This window comes from Castor canadensis, chromosome 14 (assembly GCF_047511655.1).
Source record: "Castor canadensis chromosome 14, mCasCan1.hap1v2, whole genome shotgun sequence".
Classification (NCBI taxonomy): Eukaryota; Metazoa; Chordata; class Mammalia; order Rodentia; family Castoridae; genus Castor; species Castor canadensis.
Genome location: NC_133399.1, coordinates 34755707 through 34781767, shown reverse-complemented (window position 1 = coordinate 34781767; position 26061 = coordinate 34755707). Strand labels below are relative to the sequence as shown.

Sequence of the window (26061 nt, the reverse complement as noted above, 5' to 3'; positions counted from 1 at the left end):
GACTTCTACACTGGTCCATGCTGTGTTTGAGGAAGCTTGACTTGTCTGTATGTCAGTGGTGACTTTGGAAGTGGCCTGGCTCTCAAGTGCACTACTGACCAGAGTGTGAAGTGAGCTGGTCACAGGCGCTTGGCTTGAGTCCAACATCTGTATTGTTTCCTGGAGTGTTGAGGTGAGAAGTGAGGATATGGAAGTGGTTGAGACTGTGCTTTGTTCATGTGAGCTGGAAGCAACAGCAGAAGCCGAGACTATGAGGCTGGTAGGTGTCATGGAATTGGCAGAGTTGCTTTGCTCCACAGATAGAGAGATTGTAGAAGATCTGGCTTTAGAAGCTTGGTGTGAAGGAGGGGTCATGTCTGAGTTTGAAGATGTCTGAGTCTTAGTGGAGAGGGTCCCAGTGCTTGAGGCTGTACCTGATGTGTCCCAAGCAAGGGTACTGTCATTTGTAGCTTCAGAAAGATGCTCTTGGTTGCTGGTGGTGATTTCTGCTATTTTGAAGGGGGAGGAAGGGAGGCTGGTGTCCACCATTCCAGAGGGGCTCTCTGCTGAGTTTGTAGACTGAGAAAGGCCAGAAGTGGGTATTGGGCTTGAGATTTTAACTTCTTCACTGTTGAGCTCAGTGGAAGAGCTCACAGTCACATTAGTATGGCCAGAAGAAGTATCCTTTGCCGAGCTGGTGTCCACAGGAATGGTAGTGTGGGTTGGTGTTGGATTTAGGGAGGAGGCAGTGTGTGTGTCTATCTCTGCTGTTTGAGAGGATCCATGAATTGTTTTGGAAACTGTGGCATCTCTGGTGGTGGAGGAGAACGTCACTTCAGTTGTGGTGTCATGAGAATCTGATGAAACTGAGATGGTGAGTTGAAATTCAGGTACAGAAGCTGTGGGCTCCATGCTGGTCTCTGGGCTAGACATAGCGGTCAGTGGGTTTGTGAGGGTCGTAGGCCCCAAGAAACTGGCAGATGTAGTTTCTTCCATGGACACAGGGCTTGTTGATGACAGGCCTTCAGAATTTCTGCTTAAGAAAGGGGCAGAGTCAGTGTTTATTACTGTTTTAACCATGGAAGAGAGGCTCCCTGTCCTTGAGGTTGATGTATCTGAGGTGAAGTTATTATGGGATGTAGTTTCAGGAGATTCTGTTTGAATGATGGTTGTGATTTCCAGAGAAGTTTTCTCATAGGGGGAGGAAGACAGCCTTGTGCTCACCCTTCCAGTGGGGCTGTGTGCAAAGTTTGTGGACTGAGCGGGGCCAGGAGTACGTGTTGGATCAGAAGAGATGGCATCTGTACTTGAGTGCTCAGAAAGAGAGCTCATGGACACAGGAGAAGGGTAATCAGTTTTGTCCTTTTCTGAGGTAGTCATGCCCATGGTAGTGTGGGTCGATGATGGGTACTGGGTGGAGGCTGTTTCAGCATCCATTCCTGCTTTTAGAGAGGAATTTGGCATTAGTGTGGAGGGTCTGGCCTTTGCGCGGGTATTGGGAGTCCTCTCTTCAGTTGTGGTTTCAGGCAGAAAGGATGAGGATGAGGCAGTGGACAGAAATGCAGTGGAGGAAGTGGAGGGTTCCACATTGGTCACCTCTGTGTTTGAGGAATCTTGACTTATGTGTGGGATTGTGGCGTCTTCAAAAGTGGCCAGATTCTTGTGTCCACTGCTCCCTGTATTTTGAAATGAGCTGCTTATGGGCCATGAGTGTGAGTTCAATACCTGTGTGGTTTCCTTGAATGTTGAGGTGAGAAGTGAGGTCATAGAAACAGGAGAGGTGGTACTTTGTCCTTGTGAGCTGGAAGCAGCAGGAGAAGGAGAAGTTGTGAGGATTGAAGGCATTAGGGAACTGACAGACCTGCTTTGTGCCACAGGTAGAGGGCTTGTTGATGACACATCTTCAGAATAGCTGCTAGAAGCAGGGGTCATGAGTGATTGAGAAGATGTCTGAGATCCAGTTGACATGGTTCTGATCCCTGAGGCTGTCACTGATGTGTCTGAGGTAACGTTTTTGGGGGATGTATCTTCAGCATGATGTGTTTGTCCAGTGGTAGTGATTTCTGCAGATGTTGAGTTGTAGGGGGAGGGAGAGAGGCTGGTGTCCACTATTCCAATAGTGCTGTTTAGTGATTCTGTGGGCAGAGCAAGGTTGGGAATGGATGTTTGACCAGAGGAGGTAATGTCTGCAGTGGAGAGCTCAGTGAAAGTGCTCATGGTCACATCAGATAGATCAGTGTGGTCTGTGGCTGATCTGGTGTGATAAGGAGTACTGGTGTGTGTTGGTGCTGGGGTCCAGGAGGAGCCCATGTAAGCATCCATCTCTGTTGTCTGAGAGGAATTCTGTATTGGGGTGGATACTCTAGCATATCTGGTTGTGGATGATGTCCCCAATTCAGTGGTGGTTTTAGGCAGATCTGAGAAGCCTGAGACAGTGGACTGTGATCCAAGTACAAAAGCTGTTGGTTCCACATTGGTGCCTCCTGTGTTTGAGAAAGCTTGACTTGTCTGTATGTCGGTGGTGGCTTTGGAAGTGACCAGGCTTTCAGGCAGACTTTGAAGTGAGCTGGTCACAGGCACTGGACTTGAGTCCAACACCTGTGTGGTTTCCTGGAATGTCGAGGTGTGAAGTGAGGCTGTAGAAATGGAGGAGAAGGTACTTTGTCCTTGTAAGCTAGAAGAAATAGGAGAAAGTGAGGTTGTGAGGCTGGTAGGTATCAGAAAATTGGTAGAGCTGCTGTGTTCTACAGACATGGGGATTGGTGACCTGACTTCTGAAGACTGGCTTGAAATGGGGGTTGATTCTGAGTGTAGCAATGTCTGTGTCATAGTGGAGAGGGTCTCAGTGCCTGAGGCTGTGCCCAATGTCCCCCGGGCAAGGGTGCTCTCAAATGTGTCTGCAGGAAGAGGCATTTGGCTGCCAGTGGTGATTTCCACTGTTGATTTGGAGGGAGTGGAAGGAAGGCTGGTGTTCACCATTCCAGCAGGGTTTTCTGCTGAGTTCATGGACTGAGCAAGGCCAGAAGTGGGTATTGGGCCTGAAGATTTGGCTTCTGCACTGGAGAGCTCAGTGGAAGAGCTCACAGTCACATCAGAAAAGCTAGTAGTGGTGTCATTTGCTGAGCTGGTCTTCCCAGGTATGGTAGTGTGAGTTGGTGCAGAGTTCAAGAAGGAGGTAGTATGTACGTCGATCCCAGCTGTCTGAGAGGATACAGGAATTGTTTTTGAAACTGTGACATCTCTGGCAGTGGAGGGGAACTTCACTTTAGTTGTGGTTTCATGAGAATATGATGGTTCTGAGACAGTGGACTGTAATTCAGGTGCAGAAGTCGTGGGTTCCATGCTGGCCCCTGAGCTGGACACACCAGGAGAAGTTGGGTTTGTGAGGGTGGTTGGCCCCAAGGAACTGGCAGACTTGGTTTCTTCCACAGACACAAAACTTATTGATGTCAGGACTTCAGAAGATCTCCTTGAAACAATAGTTGTGTCTGAATGAGAATACATCTGGGTTACAGTAGAGAGGGTGCTGGTCCAAGGGATTAATGTATCTGAGGTAAGGTTATTGTGGGATGTAGATCCAGGAGAGGAAGACAGCCTCAAGTCCACCCTTCCAGTGGGGCTGTGTGCTGAGTTTGTGGACTGAGCAAGCCTGGAAGTGTTTGTTGGGCCAGATGAGATGACATCTCCACTGGAGGGCTCACTGGAAGAGCTCATGATCACTTCAGAAAGGCTAACAGTGTTGCCTGTGGCTGAACTGGTCTCCCCAGGTGTGCTGTTGAGAGTCAGTGCTGAGGTCCAGGAGGTGGCTGTCTGAGCATCCATTCCTACTGTCTGTGAGGAACTCTGCATTGGGGAAGAAAGTCTTGAGTTCCCAGTGGTGGAAGGAGTCCTCACTTCATTTGTGATTTCAGGTGGATATGATGAGGATGAGACAGTAGACAGGGATACAGTGGCAGAAGTGGAGGGTTGCACACTGGTCACTGCTGGGTTTGAGGAATGTTGACCTGTGTGTGGGATTGAAGTGGCTTCAGAAGTGGCCAGGCTCATGTGTCCACTGCTCCTTGGATATTGAGATGAGCTGCTTCTAGGCAATGAGCTTGCGTTCAACACCTGTGTGGTTTCTTCAAATGTTGAGTTGAAAAGTGAGGTCATAAAAACAGGAGTGGGGGTACTTTGTCCTTGTGAACTGGAAGCATCAGGGGAAGGTGAAGTGTTGAGGATGGTAGGTATCAGGGAACTGGCGGAGCTGCTTTGTTCCACAGATAGAGGGATTGTGGATGATCTGACTTCAGAAGATGTGATGGAAATACGGGTTTTGCCTGAGTTTGAAAATGTCTGAGTGGAAGTGAAGAGACTTCCCATCCCTGAGGCTGTGACTGATATATCCCTGGTAAAGGTACTCTCAGTTGCAGTTCCAGGAGGTTGTGTTTGTTCAATGGTGTTGATTTCTGCAGAGGTCATCTGGTAAAGGGAGGAAATAGGCATTGTGTCCACCATTCCAGTGGTGCTATATGATAATTGCATGTTTTGAGCAAGGCCAGGATTGTAGGTTGGGCCTGAAGAGATGATGTCAACTATGGAGAGGTCAGTGGAGGAGCTTGTGGTCACTTCAGAAAGGCCAGCAGTGTTGTCTGTGGCTGGGCTGGTCTCTCCAGCTAGGCTAGTTCGAGTTGATGCTGGGTTCCAGGAAGAAACTGTTGTTTGGAATGAAGTCTGCATTGTTTTGGAAACTGTGACATCTCTGGTGGTGAAAGAGGTCCCAGTAGTGGTTTCGTGTGCATCTGAGGAGGGTGAGGCAGTGAACTGGAATTCAGGGGTAGAAGTGGTTGTTTCCACAGTGGTCTCAGCTGTTCTTGAGGTATCTTGACTCATGGATATGTTTGTGCTGGCTGTGGACGTATCCAGGTTCTTACTTCCACTGCTGCTTTGAATTTGAGGTGAGCTGGTCATAGGTGTTGAATTTGACTTCAAAATCTGATTGGTTTCTTGGAGTTTAGAGGTGAGAAGTGAGGCTGAAAATGATGTGTCCCAGGTATTGGTACTGTGGGATGCAACTCCATGATCTTGTGTTCTGCTGTTCGTAGTGATTTCTTCGATTTCTGGGGAAGAAGAGAGGTTGGTGACCATCATTCCAGATGGACTATTTGCTGAGTTACTGAACTGAGTAGAACCTGTAGTAGGTGTTGGGTCAGAGGAGATGATATCTGCACTGGACAGCTCAGTGGAGGTGTTTGTGGACACTTCATAAGAGCTAGCAGTTTTCTCTGTGGCTGAGCTGGTCTCATCACCCATGGTGGTGTGGGTTGGTGCTGAGTTCTGGGAAGAGGCTGTCAAAGCATCCATCCCTGTTGGCTGAGAGGTACTTTGTATTGGTGTTGAAAATGTTTTGTACCTGGTGGTGGAGGGCTTCTTCACTTCAACCGATGTTTTCTGAGGATCTGAGGTGGTTGAGGGAGTGGACTGAGATTGGGGTGTAGAAGTATTGTGTTCCACACTGGTCATAATTGTGTTTGATGAAGCCTGACTTGAGCGTATGCTTGTGGTGGCTTGGGAAGTTTCCTGGCTTTCAGATCCAGTTCTTGTCAGACTCTGTGTCAAAGTGGTCACAGGCACTGAGCTTGAGTCCAACACCTGTGTGGTTTCCTGGAGTGTCAAGGTGATATGGGAGGCTGTAGAAGCAGGAGAGTTGGTTCTTTGTTCTTGTGCACTGGAGGCAACAGAAGATGAAGTGGTGAGTATGGTAAGTGTCAGGGAACTGGAAGACCTTCTTTGTTCCTCAGATGTAGACTTGTTGATGGGTTTGGAAGATCTGCTAGGAAGGGTGGTTGTTTCTGAGTGTGGCAATGTCCAAGTTTCAGTGGAGAAGGTCCCAATCCTTGAAGATGTGCCCTGGGTCAGTGTAGTGTGGAATGTACTTCCAGGATTTTGTGGTTGTGTGGTTGCAATGATTTCTGTAGAAGTTTTCTTATAAGTGGAGGAAGAAGACTTGGTGTTCCTTATTCCAGTGGGAGCGGGACTGTGTACTGAGTTTGGGGACTGAGCAAGGCTGGGAGAGGGTGTTGAGCCTGTGTAGATGACTTGTGAACTTGATATTTCAGTGGATGTCCTTGGAGTCACTTCAGAAAGGCCAACAGTGTTGTCCGTGGTAGATGTGGTCACCCCAGATGTGCTGGTGTTGGTTGGTGTTGGGGTCCAGGAGAAGGCTGTTGGAGTATCCATCTGTGTTGTCTGTGAGTTTCTTAGTCTTGGTTCAGATGTGGCTTGGAAAGAGTTCAGATTCTTATTTTCACTGGTGGTCTGTTGTTGAGTTGAATGTGCCAAAGGCTCTGAGCTTGTTTTCAACACGTCATGAGTTGTTGAGGTGAGATCTGAGGACATAGAAGCAGGAGGGGAAGCACTTTGTCCTTGTAATTTGGAAGCAACAGGAAAAGGTGATAGTAACTACCTTTGTTTAATCACTGAAGTGCATCATGGTATACAACTATTTTTTTTAGTTTGTGTGTTGCACTTTAGCACAACATAACAATTAGAGATCATCTTGTGCAAATATCCTGAAGATAAGTAAGACCTGCATTCTAGTCCTGTCTTGGCCACTTGCAGGCTTGTGACTGTGGGCAATTTAGCTATATTCTCTGTGCCTCCATTTTCATATTGGTAAAATGGGGATGATGATAATATCCCCTAAGTGAGTGGATGTGTGCAAAATACTTAGTGCTTGACAGAGTAAGCCCTTGACAATTGGAAGAAAATTGTAAGAAAATAAACACTAATGCTAACAATGACAAAATTGCCTTAGATACCTTAAGAGATTTTCATGTATTACAAGCTTCATACACTTCTTCTATGGTTCATGTCTATTTTAATTATTTCTTTTGTCATCTTCTAGCAGGACAGATTTTTATCATGGCATGAATTTAGGTGGGCAAGAGGAAAAACATTGTTATTTTAATTGTTATCTATGCAAATACATATTAAAATAAACCATATATATAAATACTATCATTTTCCAGGTGATATTACACTAAGATATGGTTCATGAATAAACCCCATGATACTGTAGGTAATACTGTTGAAATAAGTCACTGAAACTGCTAATGAGTATAAAGAGTGCTTTTTAAAATGATCCAGTTTGTAGATACACTATGAATTTGTCATATGACAGGTGGAACATGAAATAGAAGAAACGCTTAATGTGGGATATGAATGAAATTTTGTTGAAACTTTTCTAGGATGTGTTTTTCAATAGCTACTCCTCTCTCCAATAAAATGTAAAATGTACACACACACACACACACACACACACACACACACACGTAACAAATGTCACTTAACTATCCATACACACTCCTGATAGATTATTTCACTTACTACATGTTCTCAGTATGGTGGGAGGCAGTTTTTCTGGGGGACAAGATGAATCTCTGATAAAACTAAACTCAGCCTTCCCAGTTCCTCATATTGACTGGCCAAACCCTGTCTGCATCCCCAGCCTTCTGTCACCTCCATTCTATTGTCCTCTTCTACAAGTTTGACATTTTAGATTCCACCCATAAGTGAACTCATGTGGTATTTGACTCACTGTGACTGGCTGATTTCACTTAGCATCATGTCCTCTGGGTCCTTTCATGACATTACAAATGACAGCATTTCCTTCTTTTTAAAGGCTAAATAATATCACAATACCCAGGGTATGGAGTAAAACTAAGTGCTCATCAGTGTGTGAATGCATAAAGAAAATGTGGTTTATATATACAGTAGAATACTGTACAGCTGGAATCCTTTTGTTTTTTTTTTTGAAACAGACTCCACATTTTATTTTCCTTTGGGTACAGTAATTTCATTTCTCTTCTCAAAGGAAATAAAATTCAGTGCGAAGTCAATTCACAGGGTAGCACTTGTCTATATCTGGGCAAATACTGTAATGAACAGGCATCTTCAAAACCAAGTTTAAAAAAAAGTCACAGTGACTACAACAGGTTCTAAAATGAATGCATCATGAGGCAAAGGAAACTCATTTTTGACAGATGGAGTGACAAATTATAGAGTACTAAAAATTGCAAAAAAGAAAAAAAAAACTGTTAAAGTAAGGCAGAACCAGAAAGCATCCTCTCCTTTAGAACTTTTACAGTAGAATAAATCCATGCGATTTTCCCCCCTCTCTGCTGCTTAGTAAGAAATTTTCTCCCGGTTAGGAGCTTTTAGGATCTGCTGGAATCCTTTTGTGACACCATCTTAAATCAAGAGGCCACCTCCTTTTCTTGACAAAGAGTTGGCAGGGATTCGGAGGCTATGTTGCCAGATGTGATGTTTTGCTCATGGAAAGCTATGGAGGGCCCTGGAGTCACTGCCCATGGCCAGTCCCATTGTGAAAGCTTCTCTGGGGCTTTCTGTCTTGTCCTAAGCAAGCTGTTTCTCATGTCACCGATAAAATCCATGTAGCCTCTGCCTCTAGGCCCAGATTGACGAGAAAGAAGTCCATCCCAGGTATCTCTGAAGTGCAGGTAGCACTCACCTGCCTAAACACCACTAAGCCAAGCACTTATGTGTCTTCATGAAACAGAAATGAGCACTGGGAGGATGCATACAAAGAAAGAACAACAAAGCATCCAGGTACCTGCAGCTCGAGAAGTTGTCTAGTAGGGCTTCTTGGTATTATCATCTTTAGTTACTGTGACATATCTATATATATACTAGTATATTTGGTCTTCATCCCAAGCACAGAGTTCCCAAAACTCTAGTTATTTCCTGGGTGATACAGTAGAGAGGAGGATCTTTTCTGTAATATTTGGCCATAATCCCCAGTAATTCATGACACAAGAGCTTCTAAAGAATCTCCAGTGCTAGGAGTCATTTTCTTTGCTAATGAGATGACTGGTAGCCAGGGCCCCTAGATTTCAAAATAGGGGTATGGAGAGGGTTGGATTTTCATCCCTACTCCTTGACCTCATCCAGGGAGAAGAAAGGTGCTGGAGATTGAGTTAATTACCAATGGCCAAAGACTCAATCAACTACAACCATGTAATGAAACCTTCATAAAAATCTTGTGCCAAGCAAAGAATTTCACTGTGACATTTACATACATGTGCACAATGTGCTTTGATCATGTTCACCCATCATCATCCTCTCTTGTCTCTCTCACCCTTCTGTTGATTCACCCCTCCAAAACAGTCCCACTCTTATGTTCATGTCTTTTTTTGTTTGTTTGTCTTTTAGGTCTCAATTCTGCATATGAGCAAAAAAGGGCAAAATTTGGCTTTCTGAGCTTGACTTAGTTCATTCAACATGATGATGTCCATTCCACCTATTTTCCTGCAAATGACATGATTTCATTCTTCTTTATGACTGAATAATACTCCATCGTGCATAGATACCACAATTTATTTAGCCTTTCATCTGTTGAGGGCACCTAGTCTGATTCCATAAAAAATTTAAACAACAGAGCATGGAAAGCTTCCAAAGTAATGAATATATCCAGGTGCTGTGAAGGTGGTGTGCCCAGAAAGGGCATGAAGGGTCTGTACCCCTTCCCACTATCATGCCCTATGCCTCTCTTCCATTTGGCTGATCCCATTTGTATCCCTTATAATAAACTGGTAATAGAAAGACAACTATTTTTCCTGAGTTCTGTGAGTTATTCTAGTAAGTTATCACACCTGAGGAGGGAATCATGGGAGCTCCTGGGTTATAGCCAGTTTGCGAGAAGTACAGGAGGCTTGGGACTTTCAATTCACATTAGCCAGGATGGTTCTAAGCTTATGATAGTTGACTTAACAATTTTTCAACTCTACAATGGTTCTGCTGATATATTCAGTAGAAACAATGGTGCAAAAGCAGTACACATTCTGCAGAAACCATGCTTGGAATTTGGGACTTTGATCCTTTCCTAGGCTAGCGATATGTGCTATTGATGTTCCCTCTTTCCTAGGCTAGCGATATGTGCTATTGATGTTCCCTCTTGATGCTGGGCAGTGGCTGTGAGTTGTAGCTCCCAGTTAGCTAAAAGATCAAAAGGACAAACAACAAATGCTCTGCAGGGTACTGTGTTACTGAGCTATGATTTTTGGAAGGTTATGTGCATTAATGCAATTTCTTATGGGACTGAACCCTTTACTTGTGACTCCAGGTGGTGACTGTCAGAACTGAACTAAATGGTAGGATACCAAATTACAACTGTCTCTGTGGACAGTTGCTGTCCATAGAGAACTGGAAAGTTGCTTGATATGGACAAACCACACCTTTGGTGTTGAAAGTGTTGTGAATAGAGAAACAAGATTTTCCTTTAGTTACTGTTTCTCAGTGGTTGTAGTGGGTCAAGGGACTGTTCTGGGAACTTCACAAATGCCTTCTCCTTTTGTCAGAGTCTTTATTTTTACTTTACAAATGGAGAAAGTGAGGTAAAATGGCAAAGTCACTTTCCAAGGTAATGTGGCTAGTGAAAGGCAAAGTCAGATGCTATGATTTAGACGTGGTTTGAGTGCCTCACCCAAAGGTTCATGTGCTGGACATTTGGTCCCCAGAGTGGTGGCATTAGGAGGTGGATGGGGCACTGCTCTTGGAAGAGACTTACTCTGGCTAATACCAAGAGAGTGAGTTGTTCCACACACTCAGCCCATTTTGCACATGACCAGTCCCTTTATGTTTCTCCATCATGTTGTAATATAGCCAAGGGGTCCTCATCAGAATGCTAAGAGATGTGACTGCACAGACCTGGACTTTCATCCTCTAAAACTGTGAGCTGAAGAAGCCCCTTTTCTTTACATTACCTAGCCTCCAGCATGTTGTTATAATGACAGAAAATAGGCTAATATGCCTAGATTTACACCTATGTCTTTCAGACTCCACATCTTTCACTCTCGAATGTTGTCAACAACAACGCCTTTCTATATGGTCCCACCCATGTGGGACTAGCACCTTCTACTTGCTTTCATCATGGTTCTCCCCCACCTCACTCCCTGGTAGGCGTACTGCAGACTCTCCTAACCAGCTGCTGAAGCTCCTGTCCTGTTTATCAGTGGCTGGAGTACAAATAGATATAAATGGCTCCCCTCGAGGTAGCATAGTTCTAGAACTGAGAACCTTGTAAGATTTTGCTATTGATAATCTAGGGAATGATGATTCATCTACAATGTTTAGAAACTCAAGAATTTTGGGGGGCAATACTGGGGACTGAACTCAGTCTTGCTGGACAAGCCCTTTACCACGTGAGACACTGCCTTAGTCCTTTTGCTTTTTGTTTGTTTTTCAGACAGGATCTCATGCTTTGGCTGGGCTGGCCTTGGACCATGATCCTCCTACCTCCACCTCCTGAGGTGCTGGGATTACAGGCATGTACCACCACAACTAGCAAGAATTATTTTTTAAAATAATGACTGTACAGCTATGGAGGATTCTTGACTTAGGATGGTTTGACTCATGAAATTTCAACTTTATGAGGAGCAACACGCATTCAATAGTGACCATACTTAGAATGTTGAATTTTGATCTTTTCCTAGGCTAGCTATATGTTGGTATGATACTCTCTTGTCATGCTGGGTAGAGGCAGTAAGTTGCAGTTCCAGTAAGTTAGGAGATCATGAAAATAAACAACTGAAGCCAGGCACCTGTGGCTCACACCTATAATCCTAGCTACTTGGAAAACTGATATTGGGAAAATAGTTCCTGAGACCTCCATCTCCAAAATAACCAGAGCAAAATGGAGTGGAGGTGTGACTCTAGTAGAGTACCTGCTTTGCAAGTGTGAAGCCCTGAGTTCAAAAACCCCTGTCCCACCAAGAAAAAGAAAAAGAAAATAAGTTGGACTCTACAGTGGACCACACTGCTAAGCTATGATGTTTGGTAAATTAACTGTATTAAATACCTTTTCAATTTGCAATATCTTCAACTTCTAATGGGTTTCTCAGGATATAAATAACCCCATCACAATGTAAGGAACCTCTGTATGTTGCTTCTAAGCAATAATGATTACAGTTTTGATATGATGATAAAAGATAAAGCAGCAAAAAATTAAAGCAAAAATGGATCTGAGCATGAAGATGAGGATAATGACTTGGGAAACCAGAGGTCCCAGACAGCTCAGAACAGATCCTGACACAGAATGCAGCCAGAAGACAAAAATCCCACTCATCAACCCAGGAAGAAGCTGCCGAGTGTGTGGCAGAAGGCAGTGGCTCATTCCTTATAAATTAAATGAAGCTGGAAAGAGTTTTCCCCTCACTGGGCCAGATTTCTCTCCAGCCCTGAGGATGGGAATTGTCCATCATGGATGCTTCAGCTGACTGGGCTGTAAACGCAGGATTGGATGCTGTTGGTGATGGTATTTCTGCTACTGGATGGCTTTGTCTCCAGCACATCCCCCAAGGATTGTGCCCCAGGATGAGCCATGCTTCCAAGAGACAAGACTTTGGAGAAGGTAGGGACTTGGGATGCTGGACACAGCACCTGAGAAGGACGGGTAAGATGAGCCCATGATGGGTTAGGACACAGAGCCTGAATGAAAAAGTATTGCCTATAGATATGCTCTTGACAGAAATCCAGGGGCCTCTTTGGGGTTAGAAAAGGTTGCAGAGGGAGAGGTAGAAAAGTTGGATGTTTCTTTAGAAGCTTCAGGGGGATTTGAAGGCTGTGTTTGTCCTGGGACTCTCTGAGGAGGCTGCAGATATGACAGAAGATGTTTTGACTGGTGTTGGCAGCCAGAGGAGTTTTGGTTTTGTTTTGGCCAGTGTAGTAGAGTTAGCCTTGCCTAAGGTTATCAGAACATCTGTCAGGTCTTTGGGGAATAAGGCAGTAACAGTAGACTAGTTGTCCTCACCAAATAAGACTTTTGTCCCTCACCTTTCATTCAATCGTGCAACAGATATTTACTGCACACCACCTATGTGCCAGACAATGAGACTGGCTGTTTCTGACAATGTCTGGAGACACTGTTGGTTGCCATGACAGATGGTGGGGTGCTACTGCCTTCTAGAGGTTGGAAGTCCCAGGATGCTTTTCTACATCCTACCTGTACATGAGGTAGCTCCCTGTGGCTCAGATAAAGAATTGGGGACACTCAGTATATTGCCATTTGTGCTGGGAAGAGAAACCCCTGCTGTAATGAGATCAGTCCAGGTTAAAGCATATCGACTGTTGCCATGGAGATAAGCAGATAGAGAAACAATTTAGTGGGTTGTAAGGAGCACCAAAAAAATGAGAAAAGGGTCAGTGTGGGAGTACATGTCTGTAATCCCAGCTCGTTGGAAGGTAGAGGTAGGAGAATCACAGTCTGAAGCCAGAGAGATTCTATCTCAAAAACCAATTAAAGTAAAAATGGCTCTACCACCCGCCGTTGAGCAGATGGAATACCTTCCTAGCAAGCAAGAGGCCCTGAGTTCAATCTCTATGCCACGAAAAAACAAACAGACAAGAAGCAAGAGAATTATAATAGATTAAAAGACATCAGAGTGTGTTAAATGAAGCAAGAGTAAGTTATTTCACAAAAGTGTTTTCAAAGCATAGAACATTTCAGCTAGGCAGGAGGATTAAGTTTTTGAGGTCCATTACAAAGCATGATGCTATGGTTAATGATACATAATATATATTTCAAATTCTCTAAGAGTGAAGTTTATGTGTTCATACCACTTAAGAATGACACATATGTGAGGTGACAGCACATGTTAATTAAGTGCTCAATTTAATCCATTAAAACTGATAATTACAGTTGTCCTTATGTATTCATGGAAAATTAATTCTAAGACCCCACAGATACCCAAATCTACAGATGCCCAGCTTCTTTATATAAAATGCCATAGTATTTGCATAGAACCTTTGCTCATCCTTTTATGTAACTTATTTCTACATTACTTATAAAACTGAATACACTGTAAATGCTGTATAAAAGTTGTTTTATACTGTTTTGATTAGGCAATAATGACAAGAAAAAAAGTTGGTACATGTTCAACACAGATGAAAAACTTCTCCTCAAATATTTTCTATCCACTGTTGGTTGAATCCAAGGATGGACAGTCCAAGGATATGGAGATTGACTACACACAATTATCGATTGCCTTTTATTTATTTATTTATTTTGGCAATACTGGGGACTGAACCCAGAACCATGTTTGCCAGGCAAGGAGCCACATGTCCATTTTGTTTGTCAATTTAAAAAATGTTTTCTGAAATGCAGCAATATTATGGGACACTGGTCACACTAAGGGGAGAACACGCACGGGATGGGTAGGGCAAGGGAAACAAAAAACTTGAATGTGGTTGATGTGATCACTATACAGGAATAAATATAGTAATCTTAAACTGGCCAAGGCCACTAAGGGAAGGGGACTGGGGAGGAGTGAAGAGAATTAGAGGAGATGAACCAATTGGGGTTGTAATACATACATGCATGGAAATGTTACATGGAAATTCCCTGTGTATCCTTATCTCAAGCTAGCAAAAAAGTCATGTTTTTCTTTTATCTTCTCTTTTTTTTCTACAAAATTGGGGAACAGGAGGGCCAAAAAAGTTCTGTGGGAGGTGGGGAGGAGGCTTTGCACCACTGGGAGGGGGAGGTGATGGGGAAAGGGGGTAGGAGGATGAATAGGGTGCAAATAATGTGTACGCATGTATCTAAATGCGAAAATGATACCTATTGAAACTACTCTAGGAACGGGGGTGGGGAGGTGGGTGGAGGGGGGAGGGAGGAGTGGGTGGAGGAGGTGAATTCAACTATGGTATATTTGATACACTGTAAGAGCCTTTTAAATGCCACAATGTACTCTCACCCAGCACAACAAAGAAAAAAATAATAAAAAGTAAAAAATGTTTTCTGTTACATCATTTATCACCAAAACTGGTCACAACATACAATGTATTTGTCTAGCTTTAAACTTCAACTGATGCTGTTTATTCCAGCTTCTCACCTGACAGCCAGCTCTGGCTTTCTTCCCTGACCCATCTCTTTGCTTCTTCAGTACTGGGTGGCCACTGGGAAGGGAAGTCTGACATTTTAGGCTTCCTTGTGTCAGAATCTCAAGCAACTTGGGTTCAAAGTTCAGCTATCCCAGTTACCAGCTGCATGATTTGGGGCAACTTACATAACTAATTGTGCCTTTCTGTCCTTATTAGCAAAATAGAAATGATGATATGACATAGGCTTTTAGGAAGATTCAATTAATTAGTATATGAAAGAGCTTGGAAAAAATTATATTCTATTTATTATCACTATGATAACTCACTTTAGTGTAGCATTTACTACAGGATGTTATTGTTATTCTGTTTAATGAAGGAGGCAATATGAAATCGAGGAGGGGGTGGTCAGAATCAGAGGGAGGGTGAGAGCCAGAATAGAGTCAGCCCTCCATATGCATCTGTATCTTTGCCCTCAACCAACTGCAGGATGAAATATTTAGAAAAAGAATTGCATCTGTACTTAATACTTACAGACTCTTTCCCCATCATTATTTTCTAAACATTATATGTGACAACTATTTCCATAACAATTATGTTATGTTAGATATTATATGTAATATAGAGATGATTCAAAAATACATGGGAGGATGTGTGTAGGTTCTATGCAAATATTACAGCTTTTTATATAGGTGGCTTGAGCATTCCCGGGTTTACCAGTTCCCCTGGGGACACTGAGGAAGGACAGTAGGAGTGAGAACTGGGTCTTGTTCACTGAGTTTGAGTGTGGAAGGGGCAACAAAGTTTCAAACAGCAACCGGGCACTGGTGGCTCATGCCTGTAATCCTGGCTACTCAGTAGGATCTTGGTTTGAAGCCAGCTTGGACAAATAGTTCTTGAGACTCTATCTTGATAAAAACCCTCACAAAAAAGGGCCAGTGAGGTGGCTAAAGGTGTAGGCCCTGAGTTCAAGCCCCAGTACTACACACACACACACAAACACAAATCCAAACAGCAAAGACAATAGATATTGCAAAGTGTTCAGTGGAGGCTGTTCAGGAGAAGAGGGGAGAGCCAGGGAGGATGGGGACACTCAGCAGCCACCTCTGCCCCCTCCCACAGCAGCTGCATTGCAATGTTTGTCCCTTGGCAGAGGTATGTGGTCAGACCAGCCTAGGCAACCCCCAGGACCTCCCATACCTGGCAGGCTTAACAAAAGGGGGCCCAGGAGGAACCGCCTAACCCAAGACCTTAGTGAAAGGCTGAGTACTCCTCCTCCCTGCCCAGGTGGTTGAGACACCTCAGACAATAGGCAGAGCCCTACCCAGTCTCCAGTGGCCGGAGGGGGGGGGCCATCCTGAATCTACAGGGAGAGCTGGGGGTCCTTGCAGGTTCACCAGCTGCTTCCTTGATCTGCTCCCTTGCTCCCTGTCTGGAAGGGCAGAGCTAAGGCCTCTCCTGGCAATGTGGGCAAAGTAAGGTTATTCTGCCAGGATGAAAAAACAGAACCTTCCAGGAAGAGAAAGGACCTCATACACACACATATGCACACACACACTCACACACACATGTCCTCACACTCATGCAAACATGCAAACACTCAAACACATGCATATGAGCACACATGCCCAGACAGAAACTTACTCATGCACACACTCTCACTTAGACACACAAACATTGTCACACACATGCAAACATTCATACATAAACCCATAGTCCTACACAGTTACACACATGTGCAGTCTCAGTTATACATGCATGCACACACTCTCAAACTTATACATACACAAAATACTCTCCATTGCACACTTTCTCACACATAGACAAAAAGTCACTTGGGGGTCACTCACACTCACCCACACCAGCCAGGAACTCCAGTCCTGGAGCTCTGGGTTTCTTTCTCATTCTTCCCTAACTTCACTGAGCCTCCGTTTTCCCATGGTTTAAGCAGAAATGACAGAATAATACATCTCCAGAGGTGGCCACAATTTAGGTGAGATGAGCTAGCTGTGTATCTATAAGAACAACCCCCACCCCTCTAGTCTCAGTTTTTCTGATCCATCCCTGACCCCACTATATTGAAAAGAGCAACCCCCCCATTAGCACCCCTGATTCTCCATTCTGTTTCTTTTCTCCATGTCATCCTCTTCACACTGCATAATGGACTTCTTGTTGTCATGGTTTGTGGTCTGTTTCCCTTTATTAGAAAGTTAGCCCAACAGGGATCTTTGTTTTGATCACAGCTGTGTCCCCAGGGGTCCAGAACAGTACCTGACACACAGTAGATGGTCAAGAAATATTCATTGAAAAAAAATGAATGAATAAAAGTGTAGGAAGTATTGGCAAAAGAGACAAGGTCCCTTCAGTAGACCCAAAGGGCACAGGGGTTCTTTCTTCAGTTGAGGAAAAGGAGAACCCTCTACAAAAAATGAAGATTCCTCCTTTCCTAGGATTGGTGAGGAAGGGAATCGCCCATCTCCTGGGGAAGTGAGGGCATACCTAGAAGCCAGGCATGAAAGAAGAGGGTGAAAATTTCATTCAGTGTGGTTGGAGAGAAAGGCTTCCTCACTTCTTGAACCAGAAGTATTCAATTACCCAGAAGTTCCTCAAAAAATTAAAAATGGAGCCAGGCACTGTGCATAGTGGCTCATATCTGTAATCCCAGCTACTCCAGGGACAGATATCAGGAGGATGTGGTTTCAAGGTCAGCCTGGGACAAAAGAATTAGCAGGGCCCTATCTAAATTAATAGGCATAGAATGATGGTGCATGGTTGTGATCCCAGCTGTGCAGGAGGCTGTAGATAGAAGGATTGGGGTCCCATGCTAGTACTGAGCAAAATGTAAGACCCTACCTGAAAAATAAAGCAAAAAAGGGTTGATGGAGTAGCTCAAGTGGTAGAGCACCTGTGGAGGAAGTGTGAGGCCCTGAGTTCAAACCCCATACCACCAAAAATAAGTAAGTAAAAATGAAATGCTGAATGATCCAGCAATTCCACTTCTGGGTATATATCCTCAGGAAATGAACTCAGTATCTCAAAGAGATATCTGTACCTCCACATTCATCTAAGCATTATTCATAATAACCAAGATTGATTACTGTAATAACTATTTACTGCACAGCGGGATGCCCTGGGATGGCAGGTGACCAACTCGTCCTGATTTTCCCAGGTCTTTCTCAAGTTTCACATTGAAAGTCTCATATCCCAGGAACTTCCTTGGTCAACCCAGAACAGCTGGTCATCTTTTGGGATTTGTCTTCCTGATCTGCCATTTGCCCCCACTGCTGTGGTCCTGTGATGACTTCAGGTTCTTGAGAACAGTTCTGACCTGGGAGAATGAGGGAACTGACAGGTGAGGAAGAAGACTTGGACAGTGGCCAAGATGGGGAAAGGGAACCATTTGGAGTCAGACAAATTAGGTTCAAAGACCAGCTCTACCCTAGTTTCCAGAGGATAGTTGGAGGAGGGAGGAGCCTTCTTATTTGAGTTCCTGTCCCCTCACCTGTAAAATATGGACAGTTGTCTGAACCCTTGAATCTACAGCCAGCATGAGTGTGTCCCAGGTGAGCCACGCATCTCCCGGGAGATGGGAAGAAGCTTACTCAGCTCTCCAACTGCCTACTAATGACCAGAGGCCAAGCTCAGGATGAAGAATGCCCTGGATACCCTTTGTGTCCAACATCTAAGAAGAAAGAAGACTTTGTTTCCCAGGGATGACAGGAAATGATGAGCAAATCTTTTTACTTTTCCAGAAGATGAGCCAAAAAGGGAAAGATATAAGCAAATTCTAACCATGGAAGACTTGGACCTCCCAGCCCACCTCACAGCTCCAAACATCTCCATGTACACATCTATTGTGACCAATGTCCCCTTCCTTGATAACTCACTTCCCTGGACCTCAGATCTCTCTAGCCAGGCCCCAGCAGGGCCAATAACAATTTTTAAGGACCCAGGTAAAGGTTCAGCAGAACACACTGCAATATTTACAGCAGTTCTCCCTTATCCATGCAGTATCCATTCTGAGACTCAGTGGATGAGACCCACAGATAGTACCAAACCCTATAAATACTATATTTTCCCCTCTACAGATAGATCTATGATCAATATCTGGTATTGCCACAGTCTATCTGCTAATAACACCTGTGACTAAGGGAGCCTGACTTCTTTCACTATGCTTTTGAAATTCTTTCGCTGTCATTGCATAGGTAGTTAATGCTATTCCTCTTTTTTTTTTCCTTGCCTGAGATTCCATTGCAAGAATGGAATTGTGAAGCTACTCAGTAACTAGTGGTCTGGCAGTGTAGATAGCCTCCTGGATACACTGGATGAAGGGATGATTGATGTGTTGGGTGGGATAGAATGGGAGGATGTGGGATTTCATCATGCAACTCAGAAGAATGCCAATTTAAAATTTATGAATTGTTTATTTTGGAATTTTCCATTAAATATTTTCTGACCTTGTTTTCTTCAGGGAACTGAAACCATGGAAAGTGAAACTACAGATATGAGGGTACCACTGTGCTCTTATCCAAAGGGATCCTTGTTAAAAGGGATCCCTTTCCTCCTTTCCTGGGGGTGGTGGTGGATGGTAATCAGATGCCCCAAAATTACCAGGAGAGGAGAATTGCCAAGGGAGGAGAATTCTTCATCAACTTCAGTCTCTTCCCAGGCACAGGACAAAGAAACAGGCTTAGGGCTCATCTAGAAACGGGGGTTCAAATTCTTGCTGTGTAACTTTAAATAAAAGGCTTAACCTCTCTGAACCTCAGGTTTCTCTTCTGTAAAATGGGGGGTCATGGCACCCATCTCACTTGCGATACAGGCTCCGTAGAGATAATACAGACAAAGCCTGGCACACAGTAAGGCAGACAATACAAAATAATGGTTATCAGAGGTCCTTTGGAATCTTGGAGTGTCTGGCACAGGGGACAGAAGGGAAAAAGCACAGGATCAGGGTGTAGATGGGATGTAGTGTGGAGGGAGTTGGGAGTGTGAGATGGATTTTTCCAGCTCTGGAATTTATTTTTTTATTTATTTTAAAAGTGCTCTTTGGAGAAAGAAACTCAAAGAGGGTAGGTGTCTGACCCAAGGGCACAGAACTTGTAGCTGGGAACTCAGATTCTGGCTCAGGAATTAAGGGAGTCTTTCCAGCATTTTACATCAAAAGTCCTGGGAGACTTGTGGTTTCATTTCAGGGAAATCTCTTAGGGAGAACTTTTTGTGTTGCCAGGTACATTGTGGGAATGAGGGGTGTGGGGGAGGGGGACCTGACCCACAGCCCAGGCCACCTACCCTAGCTAGGACAGGAAGAAGGGGGCTGCCCAGGGCCAACAGCCCTCAGCATCAAATCCTGAGTGAGCCCTGGGAAAAAAGGCAGCTTAAACAGCCTCTGTCCTGGCTACTACGTGCTTGGGGGACAGCTCAGGGGTTTGTCCTGTACAAACCCGCCCACCATTCAGGCCATTGTTTGGAGGCCTCACTATGACATCCAACCGCAAAGCTCTTCCCAGGGTCCGGGTTGCCAGTGACTCAGGACTGGGGTGCTGGCATTCCTCTCCCACCTGCTGGCGGCTGCAGCCTGGCCTGTGTGGGGGAGGATGCTGGAGCTGAATGGGTCCAAAGCCCTGGCCCCTGTCAGGAGAGGAAAGGTGGGCGGGTCTTCCCCACCCCCACCTTTTCAGGCTCCTAGTGGCCTCAAGGAGAGATTTTTCTCCTCTCAGGAGTGAATGAACAGATATCTAAACGCCTGAAGCACTGCCGGTGCCTCTTCTGCAAACTTCAATCAGTCCTGCACTGCAGACCTATTTGACTGGAAAGCCCTAACTTCCGGCCCCAGGAGGCAGCCTGAGTGAAACAGTGGGTGGGCTTGGGCAGCATTGGATGCAGACTTGGAAGATACTGGATCTTCTTTTTGCTGGACAGGGAGTCTGTTCTTCTCTCTCTCTCTCTCTCTCTCTCTCTCTCTCTCTCTCATACATACACACACCACACACACACACACACACACACACACACACACACACACGCACATTTATGCTCTTTGCTAAGGCCAGGGAACTTTCTCTGAGCAGCAGGGCTCAAGCTGATCTCCCCAAATAACCAACAGACTGGAAAGTACCCTGGACAAGGAGTCTGATCTCTCCTTCTCTCTCTCTCTCTCTCTCTCTCACACACACACACATACACCCCGCATGCATATTTGTGCTCTTTGCTCTGAGCAGCAGGACCCAAGATGATCCCCACAAATAATGAACAGAGTGGAAAGTGCCTCCTTTGCACCTAGAACATGCCTCCTTGAATGCTCTGAGGCTCCCTTTCTGCTTTCACACCTCAGTGAAAGCAGAGTCCAATACACTCAGCTCACACTGAATGACCTGGTAGTTTCTGGCCCCTGGCCTTTGCCTACCAAGTCACCCCTGCCAGAAATACCTTCCCTTTCTTCTACTGAGCTGGGGAAATTCCTTGTTGGTCTCCTATAAAACTCTAATGCCACCCTGCACGATAGAGAGCCACCAGCTCCTCTTCAGTGCCTCCTCTAAGCGCACAAAGAGGGTGACTGGGCATCTGTCTTGCCCCCCAGACGGAAGTTCCTGGAAGCCCTGGCTCTGACTTTTTCATTTCTTTCCCTAAGAGAGGAGCACAGGTGCTGGAAGTCCAGGTGTCCATAACCCTCAGGATGAAGCTGTGAGTGACCAAGTAAAGAAGGGGTGCCTGGGTGTCTCCACATAGACCCTCCACAATACAGCAGTTTTGGGAACTTGTCCCAGGCTGTCTGAAAAAAAACACCTAATTTGCAAAGGAGGCATTTGTCCAAAAAGCAAAAGAAGACCTCCTTGCTCTCCCCATGGTGGGCTTGGATAGCCTGGAGCACCTGTTCTACCTGCCCCTATCCTCCAGGATTCTATCCCAGTCCTGCCCTGCTTACCTGGCCTGCAGGTGAGCAGGAAGCTGACAGCCAGAGCCAGCAGTGGCCTGCACCGGTACTCCGGGTGTTCAGGACCTTCCCGGCCCATTCTCCTGCCTGGCTGGGCTGTGCTCCTTACTCTGCAGTGAGTCTCTGTGACTGAACCCAACCCAGCCTGGCCCTGGCTTCGCTTCAGGGAGGTGGTGAGGACACACCTTGCTGAACTTCTCAAGAGGGGCAGGGCCTGCTCTAGAGGGAAGCAGTGGGTACCACTGCTGGCAAAGGTCATGTGGCATTTTTCAGGGCCTGCTTGGTGACTAATACCTGTAGTGTGATATGCATTGTGAGGAGACACCCGGAGGAGCCCCTGCCCCAGACAAAGCCTGACTCTGGAGTCTGGTGCCAAACTAAGAGACTCCCATAGGTCCATCAGTGTTTGAAGGAAGTCAGCCCCCCCACTCCCATACACATCTGTCCCCTTCTCTGAAACCCCCCCCCACCCCGGTTCCTCTGGACTCCCTCCTGCTCAGAAACTGGCACTGCCAGACTTGGAACAGGGTGGACCCTCTTTCTGGGAGGTACTACTGCCTCTGGAGAGTTTTGGAATGTGTGGGAGTGCACGGGAGGCTGCATTCCCACTGAGAGCTCCCTGGCTGCCAGGGGAGGTGAGGGCTTATCATACCCTTCAAGAGCCCTTGAGAGACATCCTCTGTTCTCCTGCGCCCTCTCCATGAGGCTGCCTAGGACCACCTATGTGGGCTGCGGTGCATCCCTTCCCAGTCAAGTCCCTCAGCTGCCTGACAATAGCTGACAGGGATGCAAAGGGTTGGCACATGGTGCATGGAGAGATTTGGGGTGCTGTCTTCTCTTTGTGAGAGTTTCAGCCTCCCTCTGCTTCTTCTCCTTTTTAATTTTTAGTAGCATGTAAGAGTTTTACAGGGAGATACATTATGATGTATGTTAATTAGATTCACCCCCTCCATTGTTCTCCTCATCACCCCCTCCCCCTACTCTTAGAATAATTTCCACAGGTTTCATTTTTCTGTTTTCACATATGAATACAAAATACATTTGCCATATTCGTCCTCCTTCATCCTTTCCTTATGTCCTCCCCCTTCCACTGGTACCCAACCTCAGAAAGGAGCTTTCTTTTTTTAACCTTCCTGTCCTTCATTTTGTTTTTGGCTGTACTGGGGTTTGAACTCAGGGCCTTGTGCTTGCTAGTTAGCCAGCCTGCCAGCCCTGTCCTCCATTTTTTTAAAAGTGTATGTATATTGATAGTCCAAGGGGGTTTTGCCTTGGTATTTCAGACATGTGTGTGTCGTATTTTAATCAGACTAACCCCCCCATTACTTACTTTCTCTATCACCATGCCCCCTAATATTCAACAGCTTACAGTGCATTATGTTATATTTATGTTATATCATATTTATATATAGAGGGGTTGGTTGAATATATTTCACTTTCTAACATTTTCTTTCCCTGTTCTGCCTATCCCCCCATAAACCCCTTCAGACAGACCAACTAATACAATCTTGTTCTCTCTCTCACTAACACAAAGTATATATATACTATATAGTATATATATACATGTGTACACACGCACATATATACATATGCAAATTCCTGTTGACCAACTCTTCTCTCTGCTGGCCCTTCACCCTCCAATCTCACCTTGAACCTCCTATGACATTCTGAGCATGTAGTGTGGGGCAGGATGGACAAAGGCACAAGTACAGGGCATGGAGCTATAATCTAGAAGTCAGTGGGAGACATCAGACTGGGCAGACTTGGTGGAAGTGCCACATACACCAGGATGGAAGGATACATTGGAATCAGCTGGGCCAGGGAACTTGGGGAGAAGGGTTGGGAGTTTTCCAGGGAAAAGACAGCAGAAACAAAGGAAGAACTTGAGCTTGGCTTTTACCCAAACTCCCATTCTGTTTTCCACCAAGGCATCCTTCAAGAGCAACAGTCCTAGAAAAATAGACGCCAAGACAGTGGGTCTTCTGGGTAATCACTGTGTCCAACAACTCCAACCTCCGTGTTGGGAAAACTGGGTCCTCCCAAAGCACCTGGAGATTCAAAGACAGATCTGGAACCTGGCTCCAGGCCCATTGTTCCCCCAGCCAGCACATTTCCTGTTTAAGGAAAAGGGAGTGAGGCCTGTGGTCCAGAGGCTGCCCTGCCCTTCCAAGAGAGGGGGTGGGCAGGATTAATGGATTTAGGTTCATGATAGGTAATCATAGCTATTGTTTATTGAACACTTACTATGTGCTGGACATGGTTTCCAGTCATTACCAAGCTAGGCTTTCCCTTCCAGCTCCTCTATAATGCAGCTGCTTTTTGGAGGTGTGGGGATAGGGCTGGGGATGAAATCCAGGGCCTCACATATGCTAGGCAAGTGCTCTACCAGTGAGCTACATTCCCAGCCCAAGGCAGTTGCCATCAGTGGTTCCAGAGAACAGGTAAGAAAGCTGAGATCCAGGGACTTGCTGAAAGTCACTCAATTAGATTAGAACATAGCCAGGATTTACTCTAAATTTTGAGTGAGACTAGTGTTTCTCACCCAGGGGTGATGCCTCCCCTAAGGCCTTCCTTCCTCCCTTCCTCCCTCCCTTCCTCCCTCCCTCCCTTCCTCCCTCCCTCCCTTCCTTCCTTCCTCCCTCCCTTCCTCCCTTCCTTCCTCCCTCCCTCCCTCCCTCCCTCCCTTCCTCCCTCCCTTCCTTCCTCCCTCCCTCCCTTCCTCCCTCCCTCCCTCCCTCCCTTCCTTCCTTCCTTCCTTCCTTCCTCCCTCCCTCCCTTCCTTCCTTCCTTCCTTCCTTCCTCCCTCCCTCCCTTCCTTCCTTCCTTCCTTCCTCCCTTCCTTTCTTCCTTCTCTCCTGCCTTCCCTCCCTCCCTCTCTTCCTTCCTTCTTCCCTTTCTGCTTCTGTCTTTTTTTCTTTTTTTTTTTGATTCTTGAGATAGTCTTCCTGTGTAACCCAGGCTGGCCTCAAACTTGTGATTATCCTCCCTCAGCCTCCTGAGTGCTGGGATTACAGTTGTGCTCCACCATGTTCAGCTTGCAAATATACTTTTTTTTTTTTATAAAATGTAAATACAGATCAAGTATTTATTTTAAAATTTAGCATTTGAATTGAGATATGCTTTAAAGTTTAAATGCATAGCAGATTCCGAAGATGTAGTACATAAAAAAAGTGAAATATCTCAGTAGTTAATTTTTTTTGAAAGTTTTAGCAAGGATTTATTTTAGTGTAACAAGATAAGGTATAGACGGGAGTAGAGAGGGGTTAAAAAAAGAGAGAGAGATAAATATTTCCTGCTTCATGCAGGAAATGGGAGCAAAGACTCCTCATTAGTAATTTTTATACTGGTTGTAATTTATACTGAAGTGATAAATTTTTTGGACATACAGATGCTCTTTGTTTTTTTTTTTTTCATTTTTCTTTTATTATTCATATGTGCATACAAGGCTTGGTTCATTTCTCCCCCCTGCCCCCACCCCCTCCCTTACCACCCACTCCTCCCCCTCCCTCTCTCCCCCCTCAATACCCAGCAGAAACTATTTTGCCCTTATTTCTAATTTTGTTGTAGAGAGAGTATAAGCAATAATAGGAAGGAACAAGGGGTTTTGCTGGTTGAGATAAGGATAGCTATACAGGGCATTGACTCACATTGATTTCCTGTGCGTGTGTGTTACCTTCTAGGTTAATTCTTTTTTGATCTAACCTTTTCTCTAGTTCCTGGTCCCCTTTTCCTATTGGCCTCAGTTACAGATGCTCTTTGATTTATGATAAGTCTTTGTCCTGATAAACCCATCATAAGTTGAAAATATCATAAGTTGGAAATGCATTGAATACAGGTAACCTGGTGTACATCTTGCTAAGCCACACAGAACACTGTAGCGTGTCAGTTGTTTGTGCTTATGGGGTTGAGTGGCAGCACATATCCCTAGACTGGGAAAAGATGAAGATTCACAATTCCAAGTCAGTGTATTCCAAATTGCATATTTCTTTTGCACCATCGTAAAGACTGAGCCTAAATTCAGTTATGAGGAAGCTTGGAAGTAGTCGTGGAACAACTTGGGTATGCGAATGCACGTAAAGTTGAAAAGCAATACATCAGACTAGCCTAAGTTGTGGATGTGGGGGATATAAAGTTAATTTCATCAGTGTGTTTGAACTCTTTTAACATAGCTACTTGAACTTTACAGTGACAAATGTGACTTTAATTGTCTTTCTACTGGATAGTGCTGTTCTGGGATCTGAGGCTTCACACCATACATATCAGTGCCTCTGTTC

General features: G+C 45.0%; 1 protein-coding gene across 1 annotated transcript in view; it reads right to left on the bottom strand.

The window, feature by feature from the left end:
* The window catches only part of Muc16 (mucin 16, cell surface associated), a 216807-nt gene that overhangs the window by 115656 nt on the left and 75090 nt on the right, over nucleotides 1–26061 (bottom strand). The window contains exon 3 of the mRNA XM_074053303.1: nucleotides 1705–1894. Coding sequence (XP_073909404.1) covers nucleotides 1705–1894 — 190 coding nt within the window. The remainder of the gene's footprint in view (nucleotides 1–1704; nucleotides 1895–26061) is intronic.